Source organism: Apium graveolens, chromosome 4 (assembly GCF_009905375.1).
Source record: "Apium graveolens cultivar Ventura chromosome 4, ASM990537v1, whole genome shotgun sequence".
NCBI lineage: Eukaryota > Viridiplantae > Streptophyta > Magnoliopsida > Apiales > Apiaceae > Apium > Apium graveolens.
This window is the reverse complement of record NC_133650.1, coordinates 85,025,027-85,046,330: the sequence shown is the minus strand read 5'-3', so window position 1 is coordinate 85,046,330 and position 21,304 is coordinate 85,025,027. Positions and strand designations below refer to the sequence as shown.

The window sequence follows — 21,304 nt, the reverse complement described above, 5'->3', positions numbered from 1 at the left end:
CAAGACAAGCTAGTCACAGAACAAGTTCTGATACTGGGAAAAGAATAAGTTCTGCTGCTGGTAAAAGGATAAGTTCTGATGAACTTCTAGATCTTGATGAGGAAATGTCAAGACAGTTATTTCTTCAAGAAAATCCAGGGATGGACTTGGAAAGTTTAAAGGAAGAAGAAGCCAGACTTAAATCAGAGAAAGTCACATCTAAATCTGAAGCTTCTGGTAAAAAGTTACTTCCAAAACCTAAAGGCATTGTGATCAAAGAAAGGATACATACTGAAGAAACTTTGGCTAGATCACAACCACAGATAGATCCAAGATCCAAGGGTAAAGAAAAGGTTGGTGAACCTATCAAGCCTTATGTACCTCCTGAGGAAGAAGAAATTACTGATGGAAAAGATGATCTTGCTCTGACTTCAAGAAAAGTTCTTAAAACAACCTCTGACATGGCTCAAGTTGTTCAGAGTCAAGAAATTGTAAGTTCAGATATTCAGAAGAAGCAAGTAACCTCTGACAGTGCTCAAGTTAACTTGATATCAGAAAATAAATCTAAAACACTCCTACCAGGATTCACTAAAGCAAAACAGACTCAATCTTTGAAGACTACTCCAAGTGGTTTTGAAGCAAGAGTAGTTACTGGAAAGGAAGCTAGAGATAAAACTGGATTGGGAAGTGCTGATGAAAGAAGAGTACACAACACTACCGATGATCCAACTTCCTTGAGTGAACCAGGTATTGGAGCAACTCCTGAGAGATTGAATCAACTAGAATCTGTACAGATGGTTTACCATACCTACTTGAAAGAATACATCATGTTGTATTTCATGACAGATGGTAGGGTTTATCATATAAGACAAAATGCCATTCCTTTGAAGTATTTTGAAGAATTGGAGCATGTACTTTTCTTACTTCAAGTGGATAACAGAATAACAGAGACTGCTGCAAACTACTTAAAAGAACAGATTCAGAGACAGAAAAGGCTTTATTCTGTTAAGTCTGACAGCAGATATGTTCCAAAGTACAGAAATCACAATGGTGATATTGTTGATATGAAGCCTAATACTGCACAGATCAGAACATATCTTGGTATTAAGGGGCTTGAATTCAATCTAGAGTCTAACAAAGCTTATGTCATAAGACTAGATCGGGAGTTGAGAAGAGCAAAGATTAATGATCTCAGAGCTGCAATATTTCAAACTGGTGAAGATACTGCAGAGCTTAAAGATGTCAAACGGAGAATGATTGATGAACTCAGATATGCTGAGAAATGTTTGTTGAAGAATTATCTCAGAACAACTCCTGACATCAGAGAGATCAGAAAATGATGAAGCCAAGTCAAAGATCTACAACTACTTAAATTCTGATGTGTATACAGACCAAAGTTGTTATCAGAAGTTGAATTGGTAAAAGCTTTAAGGACTGTAAGTTGTAGTTATCTTGTCTATTTCTCATGCATTTGTACTTAATGTTTTTGACATCATCAAATATCTGTTAAACTTGTATATTTTGCTAATTTACAAGTTGGGGGAGATTGTTAGATATATTTGATAATGTCATGGCTAATATGTTTTATGTTTAGATTTCAGATCTTATTTGAACAGAACAAATCAGTACTTAACTGATCAGTACTTATACTGGACGTCAGAACTTAAGGGATATCAGTACTTATGTTATCAGGAGATAAGCATCAGGAGATAGATATCAGAACTTAAGTGTTGAAGGATGATCAGATAAGGACAGTAGCTGATTAAAGTTAAGAAGATCAAGATAAACATAAGAAGAGATATGCATGAAGAAGGAATTCCGTGAAGAATGGAATACTTGGAATAGAAGATATCTGATTGATATATTTTAGGAAGCAGAATTATATTCCATATCAATTAGCGATTATCTTGTAACTGTGTAGTATATAAACACAGACATAGGGTTTACACTATAAGTGTTATCATTATCGAGAATATTATTTACTGTAACCCTAGCAGCTCTCGTGATATTTTGTTCATCACTGAGAGATAACAGTTCCAGATTGTAACAGAGTTTATTGTTTCAATAAAATTTGTTTTCTGTTATATAAGTTCTTGAAGTTTGATTTGATTGTAATAAACACTGTATTCACCCCCTCTACAGTGAAAGTGTGACCTAACAATCCCAGCCCGTCCTCTCCGGACGAATGGATGATGTCCCAACCAAACTTCCTGGCCTTGGGTCCCAAGTCTCGGGTGGGCAATTCGCTCGGTCCATGTCCCTGTATTCGGAAACAGAGAAACATTAGTCATATACTCGGATTAAGACAAAAGAAAAGTAAAAAAAGGACGAAGGGCCGAGTACATGTCCTAGAACCGAGTGAACAGAAAAAGAATCTAGAGTCGGCTCTCGAAGGATGTTCCAAAAGGACAAGTTTCTGGAAGGAGGTTCTTGCCCCCAGAATCCTTCGCCTGTCATCTTTAAACTCCAAACCAAATATCTACACCCTGGGTCGGCTCCCGAAGGACGTTCTAAAGCCAAGAACCCCCCGAAGAGAGTTCTTGGCCAGAAAACGCCTCGTATGCCATCTTTAAACCCATGGGGCGCCCCTAAGACTAACAAAACCCAGAAAACTCATATTAACTACCCAGAAAATATCCCATAAACCAAAAAACCCCAAAACACAACAGCGAAACACATACAAAAGCCCAGAAAAGAGCCTCTGGACTTACATGCAAAAACAATAAAACTCAAAAACTTGCATGAAAATATAAAGAACACTAGAAAGGAAAAGGGAATTTACTGATTTGAAGATGCTATTGGATTGAGATGGGATGATCTGGAAAAACAGAGTTGTTGTTGCCCGTGATTGGAGAACTCGACGACGTTTGTTACTGTTTGTGAGAAACTGGAAGTGTTAAAAGGAAAAAGAAATGCACAATGGCTCTTATATAGGCGCCCAAAATTGAGTTTGGGTGCCAAAAAGGGCGACGTTTAGGGGATTTTGAAATGGATGTCCCAGATCGAAACGGTTGAGATTCAATGGCTGAGATTGAGCCATGAAACGACGTGCCAATAGCTGTCACATTAATGCATCCACAAGTTTCCACAAACTTTTCACGTGTGCGAACGAAGATCGAAGCGAAACAGAAGCGGTTGCCCTAGGGTTTCTTCGCCCCAATTGGGCCAGAACCAATGTCCATCGGCCCACCCGAAGGACTAGCCGAAGGACAGGGACATGTTGGCTATGGACCCAATAAGACCCACCGAACGAAGGCCCATCTGACGATTGAGCTATTGGGCCGAAGGTCCACCAGGTCCATGTGCCGAAGGCCCACGGAGAGCCCAGGACAAGTCCCACATTTCCTCCCAACCGTTGGAAAGCTGAAGACATAACACCCCTTTTTCACTCTCTCCTTAATGATGAGTAACGTACAAGCATTCATAGCAGAAACAGGTATAAAATCCCAGGGAAAGTCAGAAACAAGGGGACTCATTTTTCTCTCTAAAACTCTACTTTCTTGTATTTTTTACCCACTTTACAACCAGATTCTTATTCTCACACCGGAGGTGAATCGGGGGAACAATCACTCGCAGTTTCTTCACTTTCAAGTAGTAGCCGAAGCCTACATTGTGGAGGCCGAAGCATGTTCAACTGACCGAAGGAATCTGGGCGTAACAGATACGTATACAAATAGCATAAATGATGTAATTAATTTGCTTAATGTATAATTTTATGGTAATTCAGGTGTGATCACATGTATGAAAGATTATATTGCTTGCTTTGTTTGGTTTTGATTGAATTATATTGAGAGAGATGGGGTGTGTGTCAAGTATTTGATTAAAAATGAAGTCTTCATTCTTTCTTAATTAAAGCAAATGATTTTTTCTTTTTGGAACTGGAAGAGAAGAAGTACTCTGCATATAATGTTGATTCAAACTGTTTGTTAGAAACTACCAAGTTTTCCATTCTCCAGTCCTCCATTTTATTTCATTTATGTGTATATATATATATATATATATGGTGATTATGATATAGAATTGCTGTAATTGTTTGTATAAGTCCTCCTCGTCGGGCTGCTGGATTATGATCAACAGCGTACCAGAGCCGGATTCCCCAGTACCTCAGATACAGCAAAGACAAACTTTCTCTGTTCGTGCTCATCAAACTTCTCAACACCTTCCCAATAGCATCCATTAACCTTTTCATTAGTGTCAATGGCCATAGCGTTAGCCGTGAAGTAATGTATATTTCTCCAGCAGTTTACAATAAAAAATGTCTGGACTTTACCCAAAAAAGGCCAGAAATTTTTAGAGGTGGCATGAAAATTCTTCTGATAAACAGACATCGATATTACGGCAAAGATGTGACAAGGGGGGGGTCTCTATAGATGATAGAACCCAGCCCATTTTATAAAATAAACAAAATCAATTACTAACAATCTGATCATATTCATATCAAACCAGATGCTTAATTTATTTACTTATATTCGTATTTTGTACATAACACATGCTAATACTAATGGCAATCAGAGAGGATTTGTGATCATTAACAGGGAAAGAGAAAAACAAATATCAGAAGATTACAACCTGCTGTATAAAACTCAAAAGACACTAAAACATCCAGAACTGTTTCAATATCCACCTGAATCTCAATAGTTTTAACATCATTCCATTTTAGACTTTCACCGACCGAAGTTTATAGAACAAATAAAACATAAAGAGAACACTTCTTAAGCAAGGTAACGATATAACTTCCTATCCTCTTTGTCCCTCTCTAGAAACTCCCGCTCAATCAGAGATTCAATTCTTTTCTTAATAATGATTGGGTTGGGGAGGAACCGCGACTGTAGCTGCTTAGTGACCTCTGCGACAATATTATTGTGATCCAGAACACGCCGAGCTTTCATGATCCTGACTATTGCTGCCTCAATCTGCGGCTTTCTATCTTCCTCCACTCTTTGGCGTGTCTCCAGCTTCTCTGGCTCCGACTCCTTTTGTGCAACAACTGTACCTATCTTCACCTTGTAGAATTTACTTGTGAACTTGTCATTAAAGAAAAAGACATCATCTTCCCCAATATCCTTGCTCATCGGCTCTTTGCGAAGGACATTCCTCCCTTTAGCGCATGCAAGTGACTGTAGACATCTCTTCAAGTCTGAGGCTGGTATCTCAGTTGCCTGCTCAATTTCTTTATAGCTTTGTTGATCAGCATTGTTGAAGAGCATCAAAATACACATCTGGTATGTAGACACATTCAACTCATGCTTCTGGCCCTTCCCAAAGGTTACTTTCAAATCTGCATTTCCCATATTTGTTTGCCAAGACAGCCTCCGACCACTATGGGTGCCAAGATAATAATTCTTGAACTTCTCACACACACCTTGGATTTCCGACGGAAGGTTACAAGTGGTAGTTGACTGGGTTGGCCAAGATCCAGTAGTGAGGACTTGAACAACAAGTGTAGGCCCGTCTGCCAACTCTCCACCCATTGCGGCATAAAACCCCTGCATTGTGTCTTGGGACGTTTTCATATCAGTAAACATACCTTCCAATTTTGAAGTGAATTGATAACCACACTCAGTTTTTAGCTTTACTATCAAGCTTCGTTCTGCATCATCAGACACAGTCTTGCCAGAAAGAAGCCTTTTAGCCAAATGTTGTTTGTAATACTTTTCAAACACATCTTTCTCCTGTAGGTAGCGGAAAAGCATCATCACCTTGTCCAGTACAGTCTCTACATCCTCTTCACTAACCCCTTTGAGTCCTTTACGAAGCTTATCATCAACAAACAAAGAAATGTATTCGGGGGAACGAGGATTCAAATTAATAAAATATTCAAATGAGGAATTGAGAGCATTCTGGAATGTCTTGTCATTGTTGAATGCCGTAATAATGATCTTATCATGCTTGTCTTTTTCATCCAAAAGCCGTTGCACAAAGTCAACCGGATCCTTCAACCTTTCAGGGTCGGTTACTAGTTGTTTACCTGCCTCCCGAATGTGAGAGGTCATGACATCTCTAACTAATGTGAGCCCTGTTGAAACCCTGCGGAACAAACTATACATCCTTCCCAAATCATCAAATCTATCATCCACAAGCATGTTTACTAAACCCGAGTTCTCCATATGGACTAGCCTCTGCACATGACTTTCAATCATTTCCTTCTCCACCACATTTGTTATTTTTACTTCAGTTTTTGAGTCCAAGTAGTGGGACACTCTCTCAATCTCCTCATTAAGACGTTTTTCAGCTTTCTTCAAATATTCCCCACAATCACAACAAGCAATGAACTGTTGAGACTCGCCACGATAAAAATTACCAGACACCTCGATAAAAGGCTTCTCAAAGTCTTCCTGGTAAACAACATAACCCAAATCTGCTAGCATCTTTGTTACATTCCTCATAAGACCACGGTTTATTACTTCACCAGTTCTTTCTCTCTGCACAAGTTCAAGAAGTGTAGACTGAAGCCTTGTCCGGATTTTGTTAGAGTGAATGACCTTGTCCCTCCACAAATTCAGGCCGAGCTCATTAACTGGGGTCTTGTGTGTACTAGGTATAAAAGTTCTGTCCATGTACATCAATATGTCTCTGATCATTTGCAAAGCCTTGTTATGATCTGTCCATTTCCTGTTAAGTTCTTCCAAAAACGAAGGTCCTTGTGCAGCCCCAATTGATTCTGCTATTTCTTCTAAATGTGATGTCAGAGTCGATACAAGTCCTAAATATAGCTTCTCGCCATATTTGTGCAGGACCATGTTGTAGGCATTCCTGTTTTTGAAATCATAGGCATATATAAGATCAGAAGTGTAAATTATATGTGTACACTGTACAGTGTAATGATACATTATCACAAAAAGAAGATGCATGTCATATAGTGTGAAAAACGTAAATGAAACGTTACTCATCCTAAATACAATAATGAATATTAACAAAAGGAAGATGCACAATGACACACATTTAACACCAAAATGTTGCTTCGATGTTTTAACATGGAAAGATAATTACCAAGAAAGGTCAACCTCTTATACCTTGTTGTTCTATGTGATTATCTTCAACATAAAACATATAATATTAGGTATTTGGAATAAATCAATCATAAACATTTCTAAGATACAGTATTAACATTGATCATGATTTGCCACATACTGACTTCAGAAAACAGAAATGGCATAGGTAAACAAATTCCAATAAGAACTGTATAACATCACCAAGTACGGACAAGGGAGAGAATGAGAAGAAAGAGGAAAATATCAACACAGTAAAGACAATAACAAGAATAAGAACTTGTCAAAGCACCTCATTTGCATTTCAGAACAGAAATCCCATATGCACTCGTTCAAACTATCAGTAGTCAATGGAAACAATTTACTTAAGATAAGCAATCATCGCAATTTTAAACACAATAAGGACAATTCATTTTAGGCAAGATGCATCAACTAAGTTAAATCATGTTGATAAAGAACAGATATATTACAAGGTTTAAGGCAGTTCCAGGCAGCACTATTACTTGACACTACTCGAACAGCAGGTTTGCAGTATATTGCATAATAGGTAGCATAAATTTACTAAAATCTGCTTTTAAAACAATAACTAAATCATTTGGCAACGTGTTTAGTGTTCAAAATAAATGAACTGGAAATTTAGTTACTTTGTATGCTAATAAAACGAATACGTTATGCTGATGAGAGTCTCATAAATTTCTATTATATTAACAAGGCACAAGAGAAACAAAATCCGTGAAGGTTGGACGTTGAAGAATGAGGACGCTGTTTTCCATAGATGTAAAGGTCTAACTACATTTTTTAATAAAGAAAGAAACTGTACTTTGTATCATGTAATATGTAATATAAATTCAGGTAATATGCAACGGGAACAGCATACAAGAATCTCAAAAATTTGGTAACAGAACTAGGCAATGACATGGAACATACACACAAGAAACAAAATATACTTATTATAGAAATAAATAGATTACAAGTGCAGGTGATTCAGCAAATTTTATGCAAGTGCTTCAAAAGATATAAAAAATTATAGTAGTAACTAGTAAATGTGTATCGCTATCCGACACACGGATTAAAGAGAAAAAAAAATAACTACTAGGTCAAAAACAATTAGGGCAGCATCAAACAATCACAACAAATCAAAACTTAACAACAATTCACTCCATCAATATCTCCAACTTCCCATAACCGCAAATTATATTATATATACGTATGTCATGAACCAACACAGCACAATGCACAAATAACTTTAGTCTGAAAGCATCTTACCATTCTGCCCAATCCATTCTTCCCACCAAAACAAGACAAGACTAATCATTAAATGCATATTGTGCATGTATTACATATTTCACCATTTCTGAACACAACCATTGAAACAACACAGGAGTTCAACAGCAAATCATAAGACAGTACACAACTTCAATGACAAATCAACTTAAATTAACCCTAAAAGCAGTGTCCACGAACTACGTCATGAACCAAAACAGCACAATCTAAAAAAGTCCAAGTCTAGAAGCATCTGCCCAATCCATTCTTCCCACCAAAACAAGACAAGACTAATCATTAAATGCATATTGTGCATGTATTACGTATTTCACCATTTCTCAACACAACCATTGAAACATAACACAGGAGTTCAACAGCAAATCATAAGACAGTACACAACTTCAACGACAAATCAACTTAAATTAACCCTAAAAGCAGTGTCCACGAACTACGTCATGAACCAAAACAGCACAATCTAAAAAAGTCCAAGTCTAGAAGCATCTGCCCAATCCATTCTTCCCACCAAAACAAGACAAGACTAATCATTAAATGCATATTGTGCATGTATTACGTATTTCACCATTTCTCAACACAACCATTGAAACATAACACAGGAGTTCAACAGCAAATCATAAGACAGTACACAACTTCAACGACAAATCCACTAAAACTAACCCTAAAAGCAGTGTCCACGAACTACGTCATGAACCAAAACAGCACAATCTAAAAAAGTCCAAGTCTAGAAGCATCTTACCGTACTACTCAATCAGATCTACCCACCAACATAACAAACAACTACGCACCAAATGCAAACCCTACAAATATCAAACAATTTAGCAGTTCCGAACACATACACAGAAACATAATACTGGACTACAACAGCAAATAATAAGCATATACACAGCCATCCATATAATCCACTCAAAGTAACCCTAGAAACTCAAAAACCGTGTCCACAAACTCCCTCATAAACAAAAACAGCACATTCCACAAACAATCCAAGTCAAAAAGCATCTCACCCTACTAACCAATCCACCCAATCCACCAAAACAAGAAACAACTAATCGCGAAAAACAATTCACCATTTCCGTAAACAACACAACCACACCACATCAGACCTCAACATTCAAAAACTAAAACACAATTCATCTATCAAACCACAAAAACCTCCATAAATATCAAACCTGAACATACACACACACAAACACAACTAAATCCACACAATTCCACTAACCTAACAACTAACAAAAACACGCAAAATTCACCAATCATACTACAAAAACCTGGAAAAAACAGCGAAACAAAACCGAAAGAGAGAAAAATACCGATAAAGCTCCTCGAAGCTAAGACCACTAGCGTTATGATTATAAATCTCATGAATCGCATGCTCCAGAATCTTCCAAGTCTTCTCAGCATACTTAGGATCCACCACAACACGATGCTTAAACGCCTCAATCTGAAAATTTCTCTTCTTCTGGGCGCTCATCCTTTCCTCTCCGATATCAATCCGATTCAATTCTCAACTGCTCCGATTCAACAACAACAAGAACAACAAGAGCCTTATATTAGCTTAGGGTTTTCAAATTAAACAATTAAAACACTTCAATTATAAAAATAAATAAACGTAATTACATGAATGATTAACAAAATAAAAAGTTGAAAATTGGTTGAGAAGAAGATATAGAAACCAGAGAGATGTATGTATGTATTTTTTATATACTAGAGAAGAGAAGAGGCTCCCACCGGTCCTGGCAAAATGAGGATACTTGCAAGTCTTATTTTTGTGTTTAATTATTGAATTTCAGATACTTTTCTTTTACATAAATAATAGTAATACTATTATTTCTTATACTACTTGATAATTTATTTATTTATTTTTTAGAAAGGAAGGAAAATAAAAGAGAAATGGGCCTGTAACCTGGTACAGATAAGAACAAATTGGGTGGGAGTTGCATAAATGATAACTTCTGCCTGCATTCTCTCATACGTGAGGTAGCAACGAAATCATGAAATCTTTTTGATCATTTTTTCATGTTTTATGGGATGCAATGCAATGCATTTTAAAAATAATAATTATGTTACAACAATTCTATAGCCATTAAAGTATGTTACAACAATTTTATAGCCATTAAAAAATATTCAGAATAGTCTTGTCGAATAAAATTTATTCAAATTTCTCCTAACTCTAACAACTCCTCCGTCACCGATTTATTTTAAATTTAATTTTCAATGATTGTGTTACAAGACAGACGATTGAGTGCCAAGGTATAGCATGAGCGCGATGTGTAGGAGCGGTTAGATCTTATTTGATGTTAACTAGCGTTTAGTATATTTTTATCTAAAAGTTTTTGGGGTTTTATTTTTACACTGTTTTAAAAAAAATCAAGAATTTGACCTATTTGAAAATAAATTAAAAAATATGATTTTTTTTATTTTAATTTTTAAAAAGTACTATATGCGTTCTTTTCAACTTCAAAAGCAATTTTATTTTAAAATTTATAAAATTACTTTTTCGATCTGCAATCCTTACAAACCAAAAATACATGTATTTAAGCCGTAAATGCAACTTTACCAACAACCAAATTAAATCAAATATAAAACTTCACAAAACCAAATTAGTTGCTCTCATCTCTTCTATATAAAACTAGTTTTATACCTGTGCAATGCACGGTATTTTCTTATTAATTTTTATGTATTTTTAGTAGTTTATTTAATTGTTCTTTTAGAATTCTTATAAATTTTGAATGGTTTTCAATTTCTTTTTGATTATATTTAATAATTTTGATTTTTAATTACTCATATGCATATTTTTAATATAAACATCAATGATGTAATTGATTATTTGATAAATTATTTTCAATGGTATTAATATTATTTTTAAATGGTGTTATTGAATTTAATACATTACTTTGGACTGTATTAATATTATTTTTTATTTAATACTTTATTTCACTTGTATTTAACATAAACTGTGTTATTTATTTTAATTTGTAGAATTGTTTGTCTAATTTTATAAAAATTTCTAGTAACATTTTTATTTAATTAAAATTTAATTTTTTGTTATATATTTGTATTATAATTTCAATATGCGTAAACATAAACGGTTTAATTGATTATTTAACAATTTATATTCCCTGTATTAATATTATTTTTATATGGTGTTATTCAATTTAACACATTACTTTTGATTTGATATTATTATTTTTTATTTAATACAATATTTCACTTGTATTTAACATAAATTGTGTTATTTATTTTAATTTGTAGAATTGTTTGTCTAATTTTATAAAACATTCTAATTACATTTTTATTAAATTGAAATTTAATTTTGTGTTTTATTTTTACTTGTATTATAAGTCCAATATGCACAACCAGATAAAAATAGTATCAGGTTATTTATATTGCTATAATATCTATTAATTATAAATGATAATATCAAGTTATTTATATTATAACACACATTTATTTTTTAGAAACAATATTATTTTTCAAATTCTAAAAGTTTAATTTTAATGAAAAGAAGTTACCAAATAATAGAAATTTTCTTTCAACTATTTCAAATATTAATATGCTAGTTAGGTGTTGTTTTGTTTTGCTTAGAGTAGGTATTTATCATATATTTATAGGTTTAGTTATTTAAGTGTTAGTAGGATTGGGACGACCATCAGATATTTGTAGGTTTAGTTATATAAGTGTTACTAGGACTGTGACGACGAAAGAATGGTAATCGAACTCGAGATATTTCATTCACCTATACAACCTCATACCACTACACCATAATGTCACATGTGTTTTTTATCATACACATAATATGTAAGTGTGCTAAATGAAATTTATTTAACTTTAAAGATAGTTACTTGAATTCCGCAAAAAAAAAGATGGAAACTTCAATATTTGTACAGTTAATTTTAAAGAATTATATTCTGGATACAAAATTAGACATTGTATATAAATGAATTATTATCTTATTTATCAATCTTTTTTTAGTTTGAAATTGTATCTCATATATTTTTAACATATTTTATTATTATAAAAAGTAATTAAAATGTACATATATAACTTTTAAAGAAAATATTGAAAATAGAATCGCTTATATATAAATAATCTATAATGGTATTACATATTTAGATGAGTTCGAATTATAATGAGTCAAAGCATTTTATTTTATTTCGAATTTGAAATCAGAAGTTGGCCCATTCTTCAAAAAATACTCGAAATTTGACTACATGACACGGCCGAAAAATATCGTCACATTCTACCTTTAGTAAATTTAAATTTACAAGTTCTGCGAGAATATCTTACCAATAATGTGAAATTTTTTAATATCATATGTTAATATAAATTAATGTGTTTGAGGTTTTATAAGATCAAGTCAATTGATTATTTATATAAAAATTAATAACTTCACTGGTAGCGTATTATTATTTTTGGGACTTGTCCCGATTTTAAAAATATTCGAAAGATATGAGATCTCACGAGATTTTTTAAAACTACGATGATATATTAAATCGATTTATTTTTTATTTTTCACTTAAAAAAAACTAGCTTTTTAAAAAAGAATTCTTCTAGATAAATAATATTCATTGATCAAGATAATATTGTACAAATATTTTGAATTATTTTTATATTTTGAATTATTCAAATAAAAGTTATATCTATAATATATTGTAACATTTGATTCAATGCATTCTATACTATTTAAAAAATATATATTGTTCAATAATTCGAATGAATTAACCAGTTCAACTGATATTTATAAAACTTTATCAAATTGAAAAATATTTATTTTAGGAGAATAGTAAACAATATTATCAAATTATTATATGAAGAAATATTAGAGTAATAATAAAAGGAACTTAAAAACGGTTTAAATAATGATATAATTATAATTTTTCCTTCGAATCCTTAAAAAATCATGAATATCAATAATAAGTCTTTATAATATATAATTTATTTTTATGTTACAACCATGATTGATACTCAGTTGCGTAAAAACTAGATATAGATTATTTGTCAGTGATAATATAAATACCTTATATAAATTATTGCAATTTATTTATTACATAATTTTAATTTTTGAATAATTATTAATGAATGTTATTTAAGTAATCATTTGGCTCACTAGATGTTAATAGTGATTATGCATGTACATAAATCATGTTAGATATATTTGACAATGTCATGGCTAATATGTTTTATGTTTAGCTTTCAGATCTTACTGAACAGGATAAATCAGTACTTAACTGTTGATCAGTACTTATATTGGAAGTCAGGACTTAAGGATATCAGTACGTATGTTATCAGGAGATAATCATCAAAAGATAGATATCAGAACTTAAGTGCTGAAGGACAATCAGATAAGGACAGTAGCTGATTAAAGGAAAGAAGATTGAGATAAACATAAGAAGAGATATGCATGAAGAAGGAATTCCGTGAAGAATGGAATACTTGGAAGAAAAGATATCTGATTGATATATTTTAGGAAGCAGAATTATATTCCATATCAATTAGCGATTATCTTGTAACTGTGTAGTATATAAACACAGACATAGGGTTTACACTATAAGTGTTATCATTATTAGAAAAGATTATTCATTGTAACCCTAGCAGCTCTCGTGATATTTGTTCATCACTGAGAGGTAACAGTTCCATACTGTAACAGAGTTTATTGTTTCAATAAAGTTTGTTTTCTGTTACTTAAGTTCTTAAAGTTCGATTTGAGTGTGCTATACACTGTATTCACCCCCTCTACAGTGTGTGTGACCTAACAATTGGTATCAGAGCCACTCTGTTAACACACATACAGTTAAAGATCCAAACACAATCATGTCGGACACAGAAACTCCAACTAAGCCTAGCACAACTGAGGAACCACCAAAAACACAAATTCAGAGTCGGTATGAGACCATCAGAGTTCCCATACTGAGACCATCTGAATATCCCATATGGAAGGTAAGGATGACCATGTTCCTGGAAGCTCTCCGCCAACAAGAGCGAATCATCAGACTCGTCATTCTGTTTGTCGAGAGTAGGAAGAAGAAGATGACTTAATCTCGTCTTCTTCCTGTTTTTCTTCATCATCAGCTTTGTCAGGCTTCTTAGCTAGGACTAAGGCTGTTGATGTTAGAATTAGAAGCTTAGAGAAAATCTTGTATAAGTACTGATGTAAATTTCCAATTCATAAATGTATTGTCTTGATATATTAATGAAAATTGTTTTTACTTCAAGATTTGATCTCTGAGTTATTTGTCTTGTGTTGATAAATCCTGATTGATATTCTGATGACCATTTAAATTTTGTTTTTATTTAAGTTCTGATTCTCTGTCAGCACTTATTCATCGAAATTATCTCGGTCATTTTGAACATGATTTATTTTCAGAATATTAATGTTGCAGTGAAAAATAATTCAATCAGTGCTAACGGGTTAAATTTTGAATTAAAATTATTTCCCTTGATAAATGGAACAGTTTTTCCTTGAAACTCGGCAAATGGGTAAGTAATGATTACTGTTTTCTCGAGCCCAGTAACTATCCGTTATTACTGCATGTCTGACAGGTGTCCAACGACATTATATCAAACACCTAACAGGCATACTTAATTCTCAATTTTTTCACATGGCACCAAAGGATTTAATCATTGATGGAGCTAAGTTTGTCCCTAACAACTATGCTGCAGTTCTTGATCACACTGAAGCTCCATCTGAATTGCACTTTGTGCAAGATCTTCTTGCACATAGTGAGGTTGAGTACGCCCTAACTCAGCCTGAATTATTTTCAAGTCAACAAGTTCTGAGGTTCTGGAGGACTGGAGTTTTTGATGATGGTGGTAAACGAGGAACTCCCAGTATTATCTTCCAAGTGGGTGATTCATCCTATGTAGTCACTCCTGGTACAGTACGAAGAGCATTACATCTTCCAGAAGATTGTACTTTCTCTATACCAGAGGAATCAGAACTTCGGGAGTTAATGACTGAATTGGGATATGAAAAGAGTCTGACGAAACTTGGACAGTTGAAACGGGCTCATATCAGAAGAGAATGGAGTTTCTTCTTCGATTGCATCACCAAGGCTTTTGGCAACAAGTGTTCAAACTTTGATGTTATCCCAATAATGAGTCAGCACATCGGTCCCTACCACTCAGGGTATATCTCAGCCTACCCTCAGAACTTATCTCAAATCCTATCTCTCCACTTCACAGACTGCTCAACCTTCTTCTTCAGCACCTACTGTGAAGCCTACATCCTCTAAGCCAAAGAGAACAAAGACTGTTCCTCAAACACCTCAAAAGAGGAGGAGGATTACTTTGTGAGATGAATCAGATTCTGAGGAACAGATTCCTTCTTCAGAACCTGTGGTATATGAAGCTGAGAAAGCAACTTCTCAGAAGGATTCTGATATTGGGGGTTCTAAGCTTCTCAAAAGGCTTAGACGAATGACTGTTCCTGAAACTCCCAAAGAATCCAAATCAACAAGGAAGTACAAGAAACAGAGGGCACAAAGGCCAGTTTCAGATGATGAAGAGAAAGCAGCTAAGGAAGGGGATCAGGAATCTCTGATCTCACAAGACAAGGAATTTGCTCCAGTCACTTCTTCTCCATCAACTCCATCTCAGGAAGCTGTATCTGACAAGGCTATCTCACCATCTGTGTCTCTTGTTGATCCAGGAACAAGTGTTGAAATTGATATTCAGAACCTGGTTGTGCCTGAAATACTTTTCTTAGAAGCTCCAACAGCAAATAATCCTTCCACAACACCTGTTACTGATGCTGTTCAAACTCCAGAGTTATCAACAACACCTTCTCTGCATCAAGATGCTGATGATCAGACTTTAGGTGAGCATCAGGATTTGGCTGTTGATCAGAACTTAATATCAGATCAGCAATTAGAGGATGTTGAAGCCTCCATTTCTACTCACACTGTTGTCTTATCAGAAGATACTGATTCTTTAAGTTCTGATGCTGCAAATGCTGGAGATACTGGTGAAGCTGCTCCAACTGTAGATGCTGATGAAGCAGGTCCTTCAGGACATACTCCTCAACCGACTCTTCCTAAGTCTGAACTGGTAAAGGAGTTTGTTATCAGGGATGCACCAGTACCTTGGAGTGAAACTCCTGCAGGTCAGGAGTGGACTAAGGAATGGAACTCAGTTTCATGTGTTCCAAATGCATTACATCTTGCTGAGCACTTGACTAAAGCTGATGAAATGTTAAATTCTGATGATTTTAAAACCCAGCTTAGAGTCACTGCATTGAGTACTAAACATCTACAAGGTCTTCATTCAACTACTCATGCAGAGCTACACAAGATTCAGGAGAACTTTATCAAACAAGAACAAGTTTGGAAAATTGATAAGAAAAAGTTCTTTCAACCTACCATTGACAGGATTGCTTATATTGAGAAAACTCAAGAGAAACAACAAGCTCAACTTGATGACATTCTGACAAATCAAGCTTCTCAGCAATCGCAACTTACTGAAATCCAATCCTCAGTGGAATTACTTATCTCTCTTTTACTACCTGCTGATGCCAAAAAGGGGGAGAAGGTAATTAAGTCCAAATGCAAAACTAACAAGACACTGCAAGGAAAGGATGATGGAAAAGATGACCAAGGAAACTCTGGAATGGGTAGTGGTCATAGTCAAGGTAGAAGATTCACATCAAGACAAGCTAGTCACAGGACAAGTTCTGATACTGGGAAAAGAATAAGTTCTGCTGCTGGTAAAAGGATAAGTTCTGATGAACTTCTAGATCTTGATGAAGAAATGTCAAGACAGTTATTTCTTCAAGAAAATCCAGGAATGGACTTGGAAAGTTTAAAGAAAGAAGAAGCCAGACTTAAATCAGAGAAAGTCACATCTAAATCTGAAGCTTCTGAAAAGTCACTTCCAAAAATTAAAGGCATTGTGATCAAAGAAAGGACACATACTGAAGAAACTTTGGCTAGATCACAACCACAGATAGATCCAAGATCCAAGGGTAAAGAAAAGGTTGGTGAACCTATCAAGGCTTATGTACCTCCTGAGGAAGAAGAAATTACTGATGAAAAAGATGATATTGCTCTGACTTCAAGAAAAGTTCTTAAAAAAACCTCTGACATGGCTCAAGTTGTTCAGAGTCAAGAAATTGTAAGTTCTGATATTCAAAAGAAGCAAGTAACCTCTGACAGAGCTCAAGTTAACTTGATATCAGAAAATAGATCAAAGACACTCCTACCAGGATTCACTAAAGCAAAACAGACTCAATCTTTGAAGACTACTGCAAGTGGTTTTGAAGCAAGAGTAGTTACTGGAAAGGAAGCTAGAGATAAAACTGGATTGGGAAGTGCTGATGAAAGAAGAGTACACAACACTACCAATGATCCAACTTCCTTGAGTGAACCAGGTATTGGAGCAACTCCTGAGAGATTGAATCAACTGGAATATGTACAGATGGTTTACCATACCTACTTGAAAGAATACATCATGTTGTATTTCATGATAGATGGTAGGGTTTATCATATAAGACAAAATGCCATTCCATTGAAGTATTTTGAAGAATTGGAGCATGTACTTTTCTTACTTCAAGTGGATGACAGAATAACAGGGACTGCTGCAAACTACTTAAAAGAACAGATTCAGAGACAGAAAAGGCTTTATTCTGTTAAGTCTGACAGTATATATGTTCCAAAGTACAAAGATCACAATGGTGATATTGTTGATATGAAGCCTAATACTGCACAGATCAGAACGTATCTTGGTATTAAGGGACTTGAATTCAATCTAGAGTCTGACAAAGCTTATGTCATAAGACTAGATCAGGAGTTGAGAAAAGCAAAGATTAATGATCTCAGAGCTGCAATCTTTCAAACTGGTGAAGATACCGCAGAGCTTAAAGATGTTAAAAGGAGAATGATTGATGAACTAAGATATGCTGAGAAATGTTTGTTGAAAAACTATCTCAGAACAACTCCTGACATCAGAGAGATCATAAAATGAAGAAGCCAAGTCGAAGATCTACAACTGCTTAAATTCTGATATTTATACAGACTGAAGTTGTTATCAGAAGCTGAAATTGGTAAAAACTTTAAGGACTGTAAGTTGTAGTTATCTAGTCTAATTCTCATGCATTTGTACTTAATGTTTTTGACATCATCATATATCTGTTAAACTTGTATATTATGTTAATTTACAAGTTGGGGGAGATTGTTAGATATATTTGACAATGTCATGGCTAATATGTTTTATGTTTAGCTTTCAGATCTTACTGAACAGGATAAATCAGTACTTAACTGTTGATCAGTACTTATACTGGAAGTCAGGACTTAAGGATATCAGTACGTATGTTATCAGGAGATAATCATCAGAAGATAGATATCAGAACTTAAGTGCTGAAGGACAATCAGATAAGGACAGTAGCTGATTAAAGGAAAGAAGATTGAGATAAACATAAGAAGAGATATGCATGAAGAAGGAATTCCGTGAAGAATGGAATACTTGGAAGAAAAGATATCTGATTGATATATTTTAGGAAGCAGAATTATATTCCATATCAATTAGCGATTATCTTGTAACTGTGTAGTATATAAACACAGACATAGGGTTTACACTATAAGTGTTATCATTATTAGAAAAGATTATTCATTGTAACCCTAGCAGCTCTCGTGATATTTGTTCATCACTGAGAGGTAACAGTTTCATACTGTAACAGAGTTTATTGTTTCAATAAAGTTTGTTTTCTGTTACTTAAGTTCTTAAAGTTCGATTTGAGTGTGCTATACACTGTATTCACCCCCTCTACAGTGTGTGTGTGACCTAACAAATCAGATATTTAACATATATATAATTGAAACCATCGTAATTTACTAAGAAATGTAACATATGACAATTTACATGTTGACACACAAACATATAACTTAATGTTACTTTGTAAACGTAGTGTAAATAAAAAAACTAACATTTTTCCATGCATACATATGTTGAATTTCAAAAACTAACATTTTTCATTAAAATCATCTTTTATATTAACGATAGTTTAAATTTTACATTATTGTATATTATGATTGCAAGTCATCATGACTTCAATTATGCATTTTTTATTTTTTAAATTGAGTAAGTTAATTGTAAGTTAGTAGTGAATTCAGTAATAATATAGATCAGTACATATAGTTTATTTAAATAAAATTCAAAATTTTTGGTTAATTCTGTATTCAACATATATGTTATTTTTTAACTTTTTATTTGTAAACATACTAACGGCATTCTACAGATTAAGTATAATCGTTTCATTTTAAACGTACATCGACTACCCTATTTATATTCATTCATTAAATAAAAATTATACAACACAAACAAGAATATATATATATATATATATTGCTTAATGAGTTATATTTGAAATGCTGTGTAATTTGATATTGTCTTTTATGAAAATAATACACATTGATAAACAATCAACTTGTATTTGATATACGTTAGACATTGTAAATATGAAAACAATTAAGAACATTGTAATTGCATGATGAATAAAAAAATTATAGAAAATGACCCGTGCGCACGGGTTATTATGCTAGTTATATATAATATACCAAAAGCTATTATTTAAGTATTGAATGCAATTTTATCAGCAACCTAATTAAACATTTCTAAATCTCCTAGTTACAATCACAATTGATTTCTCTCACCAAGATTGATATTAGGAAAAAGTTTAACGGGAGAATAAGGATATGAAAGATATTAATATAATCTATTTGTTTATAGATCTTATATATACGTATATATTACATGTGAGTGATAGATAAGATGAATAAGAGATCGACGATAATGGTGAGTTCGGGGAAGGGAAGAAGAGAGGAGGTGGGTTGATCTATCGTAGTTTTTTAAAATTAAAAATCGAGCAAAAAAAAAGTAAAAGTGAAAGATAGAATAACACACCGTGTTTTTATAAATAAAAGTGAAAATCACGTATTTTCAATAATTTCCCAAAGTTTTTTCATTAATGGAAATATACGCACAAAATATTTAATAAAAATATCTATTTTATACTTAAGTGTTTATAATATTTTTTATGTTAACAATTATATTGGACAGTAAAATTGTTGTGATAATTTATAAATACGTACTTGCTTTTTGTTCAGTTGTGCATAAAAAAGATAAAATCACTATATTTAATTCTTGTTATGCGAGCATCGAATTTCATTGATAATTAATATATATACATATAGTAAAAGGTTCGATGTAACTTGAAAATTAAATGAAAAATATTATATCAAAGCAATATTGCTTGGTAAATCAATCATATATCTATATATAACCTCAACATACTTTTTCAATCCGATCAGCCTTTATTTTCATATTTATCTCCTTCTTCACTTTTTAATTATTTCATACATCCCTCTTTTAATTTCATCACATGCATATATATAGAGAGTTATATTCCATGTTTATCACTTAAATCTTAAATCGTAGACTACTTGTATTGTCTTGCATTACATACTGCAAAATTATGCCTTATACCACAATATCATACTTTTTATTGCACCATAATATCATGCAATATTATAAGTTAAAAATACATTTGTATCGCATTATATATTACAACGGTCTAAAAAGATTTAAGGTTTAAGTTGTATACATTGAACATTTGTCTGCATATATATATATTTGACGAAATCATCATCTCGGTTTTTTAATTATGGTAATCGATCAAAATATATTAATGTAAATCTGATCATATCATCGTTGATGTTGACATCCATACTTAAAGAAGCGATTTTATGCTATTATGATAATTGTGTGTGTTATTCCCAAACAATCAGACAAGTAGAATAATAGAAGGGTGGTTGAATGTAATTCTTGGTTTCTTTTCAATCTTTCAAAACTTCTTACAAATATAAATATAACTGTGTATGAATATGCTAGGTGCTGATAAGAAACATTCAAGTATTCAACACAAAGTAGATAAACACGATTGTTTAAAAACCTTCTAGTGGATTGTTGTTTCCACCAGAGATATATATAAATGTAGAAGATCTCTGTGATGCAAGAATGCACACAGCTGCTTACAAGTGAATTTACAAAGAGATAACTAAGAAATTCTT

General features: G+C 33.4%; 1 protein-coding gene across 3 annotated transcripts; it reads right to left on the bottom strand.

Moving 5' to 3' along the window:
• Positions 1-4,567: 4,567 nt before the first annotated feature.
• LOC141718138 (cullin-3A-like) lies at positions 4,568-10,102 on the bottom strand. Of its 3 annotated transcripts, none has more exons than XM_074520514.1 (3): positions 9,975-10,102; positions 9,557-9,754; positions 4,568-6,732 (listed from the first exon to the last, which is right to left on the bottom strand). In XM_074520514.1, exons 2-3 carry the CDS (start codon positions 9,715-9,717, stop codon positions 4,692-4,694), a joined length of 2,202 nt encoding a protein of 733 aa, XP_074376615.1. In that variant the 5' UTR covers positions 9,718-9,754; positions 9,975-10,102; the 3' UTR covers positions 4,568-4,691. The 3 variants fall into 3 exon arrangements, with proteins under 3 accessions (XP_074376615.1, XP_074376614.1, XP_074376616.1); XM_074520513.1 differs by having other exon boundaries at positions 9,864-10,002; XM_074520515.1 differs by lacking the exon at positions 9,975-10,102 and adding an exon at positions 9,920-9,938.
• Between the last annotated feature and the right edge of the window lie 11,202 nt (positions 10,103-21,304).